This window comes from Taudactylus pleione, unplaced genomic scaffold, assembly GCF_031769625.1.
Source record: "Taudactylus pleione unplaced genomic scaffold, aTauple2 ptg000329l, whole genome shotgun sequence".
NCBI lineage: Eukaryota > Metazoa > Chordata > Amphibia > Anura > Myobatrachidae > Taudactylus > Taudactylus pleione.
Genome location: NW_028284730.1, coordinates 3,055,824 through 3,069,758, shown reverse-complemented (window position 1 = coordinate 3,069,758; position 13,935 = coordinate 3,055,824). Strand labels below are relative to the sequence as shown.

Genomic DNA, 13,935 nt, shown 5'->3' with positions numbered 1-13,935 from the left:
CTAGGAGATCCCAACGTGCGGTGGTAAGTATCCTAACCCTCCCCTCTCCCCCCCCTAAGCCTCTTTTAGGGGTGCCTAACCCTAGCCTCCCCCCCCCTTATGCCTAACCCTAACCTCCCCCCAGGGGTGCCTAACCTACCCTCCCCGCACCCTAACCTAACCCTCCCGGGGGTTGCCTAACCCTAATCTCTCCCTAGTGGCGCCTAGCCCTAACCTCCATTCCCCTAGCTTAACCCTAACCTTTCCCCGGTGGGTGCCTAACCCTAAGTCCCCCCAGGGGTCCCTAAACCTAACCCCCCCATCCACGGGCCAAGTGTTCTACTTACCCGTCAGACGACAAACGGGATGGCGGGAGTCGGTTTTACGGCGTCGGATTAACATAGGTATCAGCATTTCGACGTCTATGTTAAGTCCCATGTCGGGCAGGAAGTTTCGGTATTTAGACCGGCGGCATTACCGACACAATAACAACATCCCGTTTCTGGCTGTACACAGCCATTCCTACACCAAAAAAGTACACAAATTCTGCCCCAGCTCAGACCTGCCAGAGATCAAGCCTTGTCCTATATATTTAAGAAGAAACATTTCCCGTACACAGTGATCAGTGTAAAACAAACAAGTAAAAATTAGTTAGTGTGCCCCTTCCTCCCCGAATCCTCATCAATTCCAGTTCTAGACAGCTTGGGCTGATTTCCTCTATAGCAGGGAGACCATGGGGAGATGTATCAAAGCTTCTAAAAAGTGAAAAAGTAGTAACCCATAGCAACCAATCCATTTCTAACTGGCATTTATCAAGTATGTTTTATAAAATGATAGGTCGAAACTGACTGGTTGCTATGGGCAACTTGTCTTGTCAACTTCTCCACTCTCTAGAAGATTTGATACATCTCCCAACGAGTGTGAGATTCCGCTCATATAATGGCTACTAGTCCAAAACCGATCAGCACAGGTGGCGCAGTGACTGCCAACTGAGCACTTAAAAGCGCTGGTATTCTTCCCGGACTCTTGGTCTGTAAGGGCCGCAGTCATTTAAAAAATTGTCTCTTGGAATGTGTCTTTTCCGGTGGCGGTCCCAGTATGCTGGACAGATGGTATTTATGCTAAAAGGGCAAAAACTAAAAAAATGTTAAACATCTCTAATTGAAATAAAATATTCGCCAAAATCCTGGTTTTCCACGTTATAAAATATTTTTTATTTTGAACTTTTTTCTTAACTCATCATAGTCATCATAGTAAATATGAGAACCACTCTGCCACTGGAAAAATCCCTGTTAATCCACCAGCACACAACGTCCCTGTGGTCCCCTTCACAACTCAACCAATCACAAGCAGCCAGCACAGAGAAATGCTTGTGATTGGCTGGGCAGCGTTCGGGAATCCCAGTTAATCCCTGCTCTAACCAGTCCTTTTAATTGAAATGCTTCACACTTTATGCCCCATAAGTAATATGACAAATCTAGAAAAAAGAAACAATGATCCTTTGGATTGTCCACCTGCATGAAGAATCATTTTTGGAAGCTGCCCCCTTGTGCTGAGGGCAGACGTGCACATTGATGTGCATTGGGCGGACCATTGCATTGCATCAAAATATTTTGCGCTGTGGTGATGCACATTGCAAACAGACTCCTATGAGCTTTCAGGCGGCTCAGGAACATCTTTTAGCTGAGTGAAAATTTCATGTCTCATCATGTGACACCACTGTAACTCTGGTACATGAAACAATTACTGCTTCAGGTTCTTCTATTATGCACTGTCCATTCTAAGTATATATTACTGCTACCTGTATATATTTAACTATGTTTGATTTGTTATTTTAAATTACATTATTCCTCCCCTTGTATATATTCTGTTCCTTGTAACCATGCTTGTTTTTTATTCTATTTTCTTCTATCCTACCAGCCACACTTGATTCTCTTCTCTAAATATGGTTTCTTGCCTTTATTACTCAATATGTTCAGACACCAAGCTCTCCCCTTCTTGTCATGTCCTCCAACAATTGGTCCCCTCTCTTCTCCTACCCAGCATGCTCCTTACTGACCCTCCACATGCTCTTCTGACCACAATGGACGTCTTCTGCCAGATGTTCTTACCTGTCCCTATGATTTCTGATTTTCTAATCCTACTCACCATAATCCAGCTGCATGTTCTCTCTTACCCACTCCCAACTCCCATAACACTCAAGTGATGTTCATAGATGTATAATGTATATGGATAACAATCCTATAATTAATATCCGTAGCATCAATGCGCTCTGATGTCATTGCTTCAATCGTCATCATGAAAATAATGAATAATCCATTTCCTACTGTAAATTGTTATGGATACTAGAAGTCACTGGGATATCTGTCACCTTTCAGCCATTGTGTTTTTATATTGTCACAGAATTTATTAGTGAATCCAAGGGGTATATTTACTAAAGCTTCTAAAAGTTACAAGTGTCAGTGTTGCCCACAGCAACCAATCAGATATCATTTCTCTATTGCATCCTAGAAAATGTTAGACATAATCTGATTGGTTGCTATGGGCAACACCACAACTTCTCATTTTAAGAAGTTTTAGTAAGTATACCCCCCATACTTGCCTACTTTTGAAAAAGCATTTCAGGGAAATTGTGAAAGCAGCACCTATGAGTGCGGTGGTAAAGTGGGGGTGTACTGCTACATCTGAGGGGCGTGTAATAAAATTTATTTACATCCACATGTAAATGAGACCCAAAGCAATTAGTAAGATCTACTTGTTGATGAAAACACACTGATACTTTTCAGAAAATGCATGTAGCCATAGGGATAATTGTGTTTTATAACCAATGCAGGGACATTATACTAATGATCCATTTTAAATGTATATATCTCTGTTTTTTTTTATAAAACTTTTTCAAAATGGGAGTAAGGTGCAATCAGGGAGATTGGTAGACTCAAAAACAGACAAATCTCAGGTGCGCAACTCCAAATTATTAATAATATATAAATGCAATAAAATTTTGCAATCAATAGAGGTTTTTAGCATAATCTTGGCCAAGGTTATGGGCCTACCCACAATATCCAGGTAACCTCTGTAGGGTAGGTCCCTAACATACCACGATTCAAATCCAGAGCGCAGGACACCCCCAAACTAGCCCAGCTAAGCCGCCCCAGGGCACCGCCATAGTAAGAAAAGTGCAGTGTGAAAGAGATAAGTTAGGAGCAGCTACTGCTGCATATAAAGAATGAAAATAAAAAGTGAGGTACATGTATAATAGATTGGTAGACTCTTCAGGGAGTCAGGGAGATTGCTACTATTTCAGGGAGTCTCCCTGACAATGAGGGAATGTTGGCAAATATAATACCCCCTAATATCCATATCAGTAGTGAGTGCATTACACCATAGACTAATCGCACGCCTTCTATCCACTTTGGATCTGAGATAGCATTAGGAGAGTACCCAGGTACCCTTTCTTAAAACTTTGCACTTGATAAGGGGTTACGGACTATAGATAGACAGTAATTAGATAGACAATGTCTAGATAGACACCAGATGTTAGACAGTCAATAGTATAGACAGGGACAAAAGGTCGTCAGACACAAAAGTCAGACACACTAAAGTTAGACATGTAAAAAGATCGACAGGTATAAAAGGAACCCATTCTGTGGATGTGGCATTTGTTGTAAACCCGCCCTTTGCAGTGTAACTTGGTTTATCTGGCTGCAATTTGTGCATCTAATTGTAAAAGAGACCCCATATGTCTTACTCCATGCCCTGTTCTCCTATTCCCACCAGATCCCTATAGTGCAATTTGTGCATCTAATTCTAAAAGAGACCCCGTATGTCTCACTCCGTGCCCTGTTCTCCTATTCCCACCAGGTCCCTGTAGTGCAATTTGTGCATCTAATTCTAAAAGAGACCCCGTATGTCTCACTCCGTGCCCAGGCCCGGATTTCCCACAAGGCAACCTAGGCGCTCGCCGTGAATGGGCCCCTTTTGACTCGCTGGGCCTAGACGGGCCCCTTTTCCCCAAGAAATCTGGCCGGTCAAAATGCTCCCAGAGGAGCACTGTACGAGTACCGCATGACATCATGTCACGAGGACCCGCTTATAGAGTCCCGCTGTGGCGCTGCTGTCTGCATTGTCACAGAGTGAATGTGCATAAGAGGGAGGAGGAGGGTCACCGGGTTCTCTGACCAGCCCCATCCAGCTCCAGCCTCGGCCACTAGGCTTGCAGCTTGCCACCAGCAGCATGCATCGGTGGCACCCAGCAAGGAGCAGAGGGACAGGCCAAGGCAGAGTCTGGCTGAGTGAGACAGTGACCGAGGATCTAGATCTCAGGGAATCACAGCAGCCAGGCAGGTAGGGTAAAGTACTGTGCTATTCTCAACTACTCTAATATAGATTGAATTATGTAGGATTTATTTTTTATGGTAGATGGGGTCTGGGAAGTGGACAGAACTGCCTTATATTACAAGCATATAGGCCCTCATTCAGAGGCGGTCGGAGGATGCAAGCGGTCGCTCAGAAACTGGGCGTTCGCTTGCATCCTGACCGGCCGCCTCTGTTTCGGTCGTTAGGCTGTGGGTTTACACCCACAGCTCTAACGACCGCTAGGGTGATGGTCGCGATGGTCTATGACCATCGCGACCATCAGGGCTTACGATGAGACCCTAGGGTAGGGTCTCACTTGTCGTAAGCCCCGGCTCTGTCAGAGCCGAAAGCTCTCCACTGACATCACTAGTGATGTCAGTGGGGCCTCCCCCAAACAGCAGGCGTTCCCATGGGAACGCCTCCGTTTGGGCTGCCACCCAAACGGGGCGAGCTGTCAATCAACATCGACAGCTCGCCCCCTTTGGAAAGAGACTCGCTACGACCGGCGCTGTCGGTCGTAGCGGGTCTCACGCATGCGCACGAAGGAGCCGGCTCCCTCGTGCGCATGCGCACTGGACAAACATCGAGGCGGCCGTGCGGTCGTAGACCGTACGGCCGCCTCTGAATGAAGCCCATAGTAATATACATTATGATGATCATGATATTATTAGTATTATTAGTACATCAATCCAGGATGATGGTATTTTCATGTTAGATACTTGTAATATACTATACTATAACGCAGTCCTGTCCACTCCCCACCTACCATTAAAAAAATAAATCCTATAGTGTACTTTAAAAAAAAGGGGGGAGGGGTGTAATGGTGATGACTCTTCCCCATCATTGTACTCAGCTGAGCACAATCACAAACAATACTGGGCATGGCCACACCACAACCCCCACTGCAGATGCCACCTCGCAGCTACCTTCTAATCCTTAGCACTCCTCAGGCTTATGTGATGTATTTAATGGATAATGAGGAGTAAAACCTTAAGGTATTAGGTTTAGTTTGGGTTTTGGCATTAGGGATAAGGTATTAGGGTTGGTGTATCAGTTTGGGTTAGGGTATTAGGGTCAGGTTAGGTGTTTGAGTTAGGGTATTAGGGATGGTGTAGGGTTTAGTGGTTAGGGTATTAGGGTTAGAGGTTATGGTTAGGGTCAGGTTTGAGCTTAGGGTTGAGTTAGGGTCAGCATTAGGGTAGGGATGCTTTGCATGAATCAGGAATGCAAATAAAGTGCTATGGATTGTTTGAGGGAGGGGGGCCCCAAACTGGTATCTTGCCTAGGGCCCCATGAGGTCTAAATCCGGCTCTGTCCGTGCCCTGTTCTCCTATTCCCACCAGGTCCCTTTAGCTAAACACAGTTTATTCCCTGGGATGTGGTTTCCCATGCTCAGTGTGCATTCTGTCTCATTCAGTCACACTCACTAGCTGGAGAAGTCACTTGTTATTTATTTCTTTTCATTCCTTGGTTTACTAAGAAGTATTACAATTTGTTTCACTAATTAGTCATTAATGGATTACTAAACCTACAATGCATGTCTGAACTAAAATAAGCAAATTATAACATTGACAAATATATAGCTAAAAGTTCCATGAGTGTCCTTCTACCCTCCCGGTTTTCGCGGGAGGCTCACGATTTTTCAGGTAACCCCCCTCCGCACCCCCGGAAGGGTAGGCATTTCTCCCACATTCTGCCCACTTCCTAGTGAATGCCCGCGCCAATCGTGGGTTTCCGTGTAGGGGGCAGGGCTTAATGAATTCTAGCCAGTCGCGGTGATTTCACGGTGGGGGCGGGGCTTAATGATACGAGTCATCAGGCCCCGCCCCCGCCTCCACCCTCCTGCTTCTCTTACCCGGGCTTCTCACGGGAAGAGAAATTACAAGGTAGGCAAGTATGATTTAACTATGTATTTACATTTCTTGTGCAGCTGAGTGCAAGCTACTGCTATCTGGTATCAGCCATGTTCAGTTTATATGGGGTAGGCTACTGAGTACTTCTACAGTATATGCTTACAGACAGGGGCACTGATGTGTTTGTCATAGAATGGGCGTAAATGACTAAAATAATAAAAAGTGCATGCAAAAATGGTGTATTTCCGCCCATATGCAGAGGTTTATCTCTGCATATGCCCCTTATAACATTATGCCGCACACAGTAATGCCCCTTACACATTATGCCACACACAGTAATGCCCCTTACACATTATGCCATATATTTGTGACTGTTATTGGTTTTAATGTAAGACAGTCTGCATTTGAGGCCTGGTGGCTTCCTTTTATTGTCAGCTTCTTATTGTTAATCCAGTAATTAAACTTCATTTGCTTCTGTCTGAGTAGCAGAAAATTGCATTTTGTCTTTCAGTCCTGCCATTATTTTTTTAATTATGAATAAATCAATGTTGTACCCTATATACAATTTCCCATTGATCCTCTCTCTCTCCTATTTCCACAGTCCCCCTATATCCACTGCCGTCTTGTGTTCTGTTCCTCCCCGGTCTGTCTTCTGATGACTTATTTTTTCCTTCTCCTGTGTTTCCCAGTAGTTCGTTTAACAGCTAATTTTCTTTTTCTAGCTCGAAAACAGGAGATCATTAAGATAACAGAGCAGCTTATTGAGGCAGTGAATAATGGAGACTTCGAGGCTTATGCGTGAGTTACTGAGAGCTATAACCCACATTGCATTCATGAATAGTAATGGGGGGAGGAGCACTGCAAACTGCCGACATATGCAACATAATTATATCCTAACTTCCTACTCATTAGGCCTACTCATTATCAAACATGTAACCTTATATATAATTGCAAGGGTAGATTGTAGATAACATAAATGTGCTGTAACCTGTAGCAACCAAGAGGTTTGTCACAGCCAAGTACCAGTGGGTTTGGCCAAGCTTGTGGTGGCATGGCCATGCATGTCACCATCTACAGAAGTTGTAGAGGGCATGGCCATGCCATCTTGGCAGTGTGGTTGGTCCCTCCCTGGCAAGTCTGGGCTCAGACTCACCCTGGGACCTATACCAGTCCTGCTTCCCCTTTTTTCCCTCTGGGTGTCCCTTGTTTTGGGTGGGTGTATAGAAATGTAAAATACAGATAATTCCTATGGGTTACCGCAAGTTTGTGCTATATACACAATGTGATAGCATCGACCTGAGCATGTCCTTTTCAGTTTAATCTGTTTCTATGTGCATTCTTGTAATCTGATAGACTTTACCGGTTCCGGACTATAGACAGACAGTAATTAGTTAGACAATGTCTAGATAGACACCAGATGTTAGACAGTCAATAGACAAGGATAAAAGTTCGACACAGACAAGTGTCAGACACATTAAAGTTAGACATGTAAAAAGTTCGACAGGTACAAAAGATCGACAGGGTCAAAAGTTTGACATGAAAAAGATCGGCACAAAAATGGTCAACACATTTTTTTTAAATTTTTTTTAGGATTAGGGTCAGGTTTACGGTTAAGGTTAGGCACTTACTGGAGGGTTAGGGTTAGGCTCTTACCCCCACAGTTAGGATTAGGCACCTCGATGGAGGGTTAGGGTTAGGCACCAAGGGGAGGGTTAGGGTTAGGGTGAAGATTAGGGCTAAAAAAAAAAAAAATTATCGACCATTTTTGTGTCATTCTTTTTCATGTCGAACTTTTGACCCTATCGATTTTTTTTGTACCTGTCGAACTTTTAACATGTCTAACTTTAATCTGTCTGACTTTTGTTTGTGTCTAACTTTTGACTGTCTAACATCTGGTGTCTATCTATACATTGTCTAACTACTTACCGTCTATCTCTTATACCACACCCAGACTTTACACCTTCTCTGAGTGTATTTATAACTAGAAAGTCAAATTGTGACAATATTGTGTAATTGTATATTTATGGAGCAAACACATGTTCAGACATAACATTACAAGTCATCTCTCTTAACAAATATGGATTATTAGAGATAAACTAAAGCTGGGTACACACTAGACGATATGTCACCTGATCTGACGGATCGGGCCGACATAACGTCCACATCGGCCAGTGTGTAACCACTATGAGCGACCATGCGCACTCCCGCGGGGTCATTCATCGCAGCTACAGATCGAGCCTACATGCTGCTCAATCTGTCAATTTGATGAACGACCCCATGCTTGTGGAGGCGGCTGGTGAACAGCACATTGTGTGGTCGTTCACCAGATCGTGCGGTGTCAAACGAGCGAACGATATGACGTTCATCGCATCCTGCGTCGGCCAGGTACACACATCGTCTAGTGTGTACCCGGCATTGTTATCTGGAATCTTTTACATTGATTCCAGTGAAGATATTTTGATCGGCTTTTGAAATAAAACAGACTGGAGTCCAAATTGAATTTAGATAATAATGGGCCTGATTCAGACATGTACGCTAATGCCGCCGGTACAAAAACGCAGCATTGGACGCAGGTCAGCCGATTATCGGCCTTATGAGTAACCCTATTGCTACTTAGAATGGGTGATGGAACTAAGATGCCGGCGCCATGTATAATGCGTCCTGAGACACAGTCTGTGGCTCCGACACGCTTATAAAACGGTTACGTTACGCCCAAGACTTTGTAACAACCCCCTGTTACCACCCACAAACTGTCAATGACTGTCAATCATTCTACATCTTAATTCTCCCTGTGAGCGACATCGCAGAGGCCCCAGGACGCACTCGCAATGCGACTCAGACACATGCGCTGTAAATAAAAACATTGACCTACTGCGTACATATCGTCATATCCTACAAAACTGAATGAGGCCCAATATTAGGAATGTGCAAACTTCCTGGTGTCGTTCTATAAATAAGCAAAGCAGAGATTGAGTGATGCAGGAACCATCTGGGGAATATATAGAAGCTGACACTAATTCATTCATTTATTTCTGTTCACATATTTAATTTACCTTTTATTTCCAGGAAGATCTGTGACCCAGGACTGACCACGTTTGAGCCAGAAGCTCTGGGTAACCTGGTGGAGGGGATAGATTTTCACCGATTTTACTTCGAGAACTGTAAGGAGCCAAATGCTATAACGATACGACATCCTTATTGCTATTCTGGCCACGCATGCTAAAATACAGCAGCCGATATCGGACGAGTGGACCAGTACTGCAGCATGTATGGCCCAGAAAACAACCGCGACGCCCAATAATGGTCCTACCACTAGGATCATTATTGTGCATGTCTGTAACCTAAGCATGTTATAAGACAGTAATTGGGTTGCCTGTTACTTGCTCTGAGCAGCAGGTTTAGCACGTGTGCTGCCAGCTTTTGTAATAAAATAAAACTTTCAGATTTGGCGGAAGAACAGCGGCTCACACACCAGGAATTAGGCTAACCTGCACATACTCTATTATACAGATATGAGGGCCCAGAGGGAAATTTGTCCCTAACTCTGGGCCAGTCCTTCACTATCTATATTGCTGTCAGATGCCAAACCAGATCATACTGTCAAAAGATATCAGGACTATCAAGAGTTATCTTACCCTTCCAATATGCATATTTATAGCCAGCTATGGTGCGGGCTGTATAAATATTCAGGAGAATCCGGATTATTCATCAATTACTGAGGGATGTAGCACAAAGTGGTTATCTTTCCTAGTAAACTGATAGGCTGAGCAATGGCTCATACACAAAATGGCTGCCTGCAACTGTGTGTCGGTTACGGGTGCATGCTATATAATATGTATATCCCACCATCAGCACATGTGGGACTACACAGGGATGATGGATAGGCCTCATTGACCTCAATGCATACATCTAATACCATCACAGACTCATTTCTCCATAGTCAGAACCTGTAACATCTCATGTTGTTGGTGTCGATCTTTTCATTCTATTTTTTGAAGTGTCAAACTGTCTTTGCTGTACTCAGTGCTGTCCAAGAACAACAAGCCAATCCACACGACCATCCTGAATCCTCATGTTCACGTGGTGGGAGAAGATGCTGCCTGTATCGCATACATTCGCCTGACGCAATACATTGACACACAGGGTCGACCTCGTACCAGCCAGTCTGAAGAGACCCGTGTTTGGCATCGCCGTGATGGCAAGTGGCAGAATGTCCACTTCCACTGCTCAGGGGCCCCAGTCGCACCCCTCCAGTGACAGTAAGACCCCGTACTTCATTCTTTTCTTGTACAAGCTGTTTCCATTCCTAGCTATGGACTATAATTATTGTTATCTCTGCAGAGAAAGCATTAGGACTGCCCTCACTAATATATGCATGGAATAAGTCATATGTACTGTATATAGATTAATGTGCTGAAAATACAGTATAATAATAATAAGAAGAAGAAAGTTTTTTCTCATTATACATTTATGGATTTGTAAAGTTTAAGGAGGAGATTTATCAAACCTTATAATGAAGACAAGTGGAGGTGTTACCGATAGCAACCTAACAGCTTCTCACTATAATTTATCTAGTACATTCTATAAAATGATAGCTAGAAACTGGTTGCTATGGGCAACATCTCCACTATTTAAAATGCTTGATAAATCTCTCCCATGGAGGTATATTTACTAAAGTGCGGGTTTACAAAAGTGGAGATGTTGCCCATAGCAACCAATCAAATTCTGGCTATCATTTATCTAGTACCTTCTAGAAGATAATATCTAGAATCTGATTGGTTGCTATGGGCAACATCTCCACTTTTGTAAACCCGCACTTTAGATTTGCTATAAGAAATTAATAAATATATTTACTAAAGTGCGGGTTTACAAAAGTGGAGATGTTGCCCATAGCAACCAATCAGATTCTAGATATTATCTTCTAGAAGGTACTAGATAAATTATAGCGAGAATTTGATTGGTTGCTATGGGCAACATCTCCACTTTTGTAAACCCGCACTTTAGTAAATATATTTATTAATTTCTTATAGCAAATCTAAAGTAATATGAACCGCAACTGTTTTAACTAAGTATCCCCCTGACACTCACTGTTCCATAATTTTTTCCCATCCACTTAACGTAATGACTCGCCTTCTTTTTATACAGCCTCCAGTAATGCCCTCCTGGCTTCACCAGAGAAGAGGAAGTGCTAGAGACTTTTGGCTACGCCGCCCAGAGAGTTCCAGCGGCGAGGAAAAGCACGTGACCGCATGCTTGTGCCGTTCCCTCTCATCCCTCCTCCCCCTCAACCCCTCCAAATCCAGACTCTTCTATTCTTGTGGCCCTCAATGCCCCCATGTGCACATGTACCCCACACATCCACTGCCTGGACTTATGAAGTGATTGCCAGAGGACAAGAGCAGCTTATAGGACTAAGCCTCCTGTGTATGTTTCCCTTTTGATCTTTAAGCAGTCTTACCCCTCCCAAACTAGGGGAAGAGGGGAGCTCAAACCTGTATGACCCCGGCCATGTTACGGGGGTAGGTGCATTCAATGACTTGTTGCAGAAAAAAAAAGTTTTGACCTTCAGCCCTCTTACCTCTTTTTGGGTTTATTTGGGGTGGGTGCGTGGAGGGGCGGAGGGATCGTCTGAAATCTCGAGGGGCTGGGGGGAGAGAACTGTGACCTTCCCTTGGAGCCGTTCCTTCCTGTGTGTTTGCGCGTCCAACGTGAAATGAGTCGTCCAAACAGAACAAAGAGAAAACACAAAAAGTACTTTAAAAAAAAAAAAAAGACAAAAAAAGTAAAAAAAAAAAAAAAAAAAAAAAACGAAAAGGAAAAAAAAAACTTTTTTTTTTTTTCGTTCTTTCATTTCTGCAAAGCAGTTCTCCCAGGGGCCCCCACTGCTACCCCTTTTATGTTGTTTTATTTTGCTTTAAGAATGCACAAATAATATATATATAAGTAGATAATATATATATATTTGCCAAATGATCCAGCTCAAACAAACCCATACCCTGTAAATAATGGTCTTATCCATTGTCTGCAGTGGAAGAGCCAGTACCGAAGCATGGGCAACGCATCTTATTGAGTGTGCTTCTTGTCTGTCAGCTCTCAGCGAGCGCGATTCTCCTCTGACATGTGGGGTCTGCACAACGGATCACTCAAATAGTACCAATAAATATATATATATATATATATATATATATATATTCAGGGATTCCAAAGTACAACTTCTATATTTACTTTAAAGTAGCTTGGGCTTCATTTAATGACCTACAAGGAGATATTTTACTGACATGTAGTTACTAGTAAAATTACCATCTTTTTGTAGGCTATGGCATTTTTGCAGAAGATTTGGGGTTTATAGGATTTCCTGTGTTTGTAGGGTGGTAATGTATATAACCCAAGGATGATTTGGGTCAGTACCGAAGCTTCCAAAATACGCAGGTTTACCTTAAAGTAGACTTATTGCCTACACGCAGTCCAGATAGTCAGTGTTCATAAGGACGCCACCATTGGTTTTCTGTGAGCTAGTGACATCATTAGTGTATTGACATGCTGAGTATTCGTCCTGCCAATACAATGGCTGCTTCCACAGTGTGTGTGGGGGTGATGGGGCTACTTTAGGTGTGCTGGACAGTAGCAGCAACCAAACTTTCAGGGATTGAGAAGAAGCAGAAATGCAAATATCTCTATTGTGCCTGATCTTTATTGGTGGGACAGAGTCTTCTGCAGCTAGGGGTGTGTGTAACACCCCTTCCCCAATTGCCAATTTACACAAGTTTACAGGGTTCAGAGCAGTGACCCCAAGGGAGAGGAGAGGCGGATCTCCGGCCTGACTTGTTTTCATTTGTTGCTGTTTAATTTCTGCATGCCCTTTAAACAGAAATCCTATAAATACATATATATATACATAAATCTATATATATAAGAGAAACAAGAGGACAGCTTGTTCGTTTTATGAATGCCAGTGGGGTTCTTTTGCTGCTGTCTTCCTTTATATTTCTGTTTTCTTGTCTCTTTCTCACTCTTTTTTTCTGAGCCTTGTACGTGTCAAAATAAGAGGATAAAGACAGGAAAGAGATCTTCATCTTGATTTGTTTCAGAATATTGCAAATTAAAAAGAAAACCATAAAATGTGTGACTTATTTTTCCAAACTTTCCTCAATGTATGTGATCATAGCTTTCTATACCTGCATGGCTCCGTGTGTACATAACTTTCTATACCTGCATGGCTTCGTGTGTACATAACTTTCTATACCTGCATGGCTCCGTGTGTACATAGCTTTCTATACCTGCATGGCTTCGTGTGTACATAACTTTCTATACCTGCATGGCTCCGTGTGCACATAGCTTTCCATACCTGCATGGCTTCGTGTGTACATAACTTTCTATACCTGCATGGCTTCGTGTGTACATAACTTTCTATACCTGCATGGCTCCGTGTGTACATAACTTTCTATACCTGCATGGCTTCGTGTGTACATAACTTTCTATACCTGCATGGCTCCGTGTGCACATAGCTTTCCATACCTGCATGGCTCCGTGTGTACATAACTTTCTATACCTGCATGGCTCCGTGTGTACATAGCTTTCTATACCTGCATGGCTCCGTGTGTACATAGCTTTCTATACCTGCATTGCTGTGTGTACATAGCTTTCTATACCTGCATCATTCCGTGTGTACATAGCTTTTCATACCTGCATGGCTCCGTGTGTACATAGCTCCTATACCTGCATTGCTCTGTGTATACATAGCTTTCTA

The 13,935-nt window shown here is 43.2% G+C and overlaps 1 protein-coding gene across 21 annotated transcripts in view; it reads left to right on the top strand.

The window, feature by feature from the left end:
• CAMK2B (calcium/calmodulin dependent protein kinase II beta) overlaps window positions 1-13,296 on the top strand; it is a 144,714-nt gene extending 131,418 nt beyond the window's left edge. For all 21 annotated transcript variants that reach the window (XM_088443308.1, XM_088443317.1, XM_088443315.1 and 18 more), the window contains 4 exons: window positions 6,911-6,986; window positions 9,255-9,349; window positions 10,213-10,447; window positions 11,334-13,296. In XM_088443308.1, the coding sequence (XP_088299434.1) occupies window positions 6,911-6,986; window positions 9,255-9,349; window positions 10,213-10,445 (404 nt within the window). In that variant the 3' untranslated portion in view covers window positions 10,446-10,447; window positions 11,334-13,296. The remainder of the gene's footprint in view (window positions 1-6,910; window positions 6,987-9,254; window positions 9,350-10,212; window positions 10,448-11,333) is intronic.
• The last annotated feature ends 639 nt before the right edge of the window (window positions 13,297-13,935 follow it).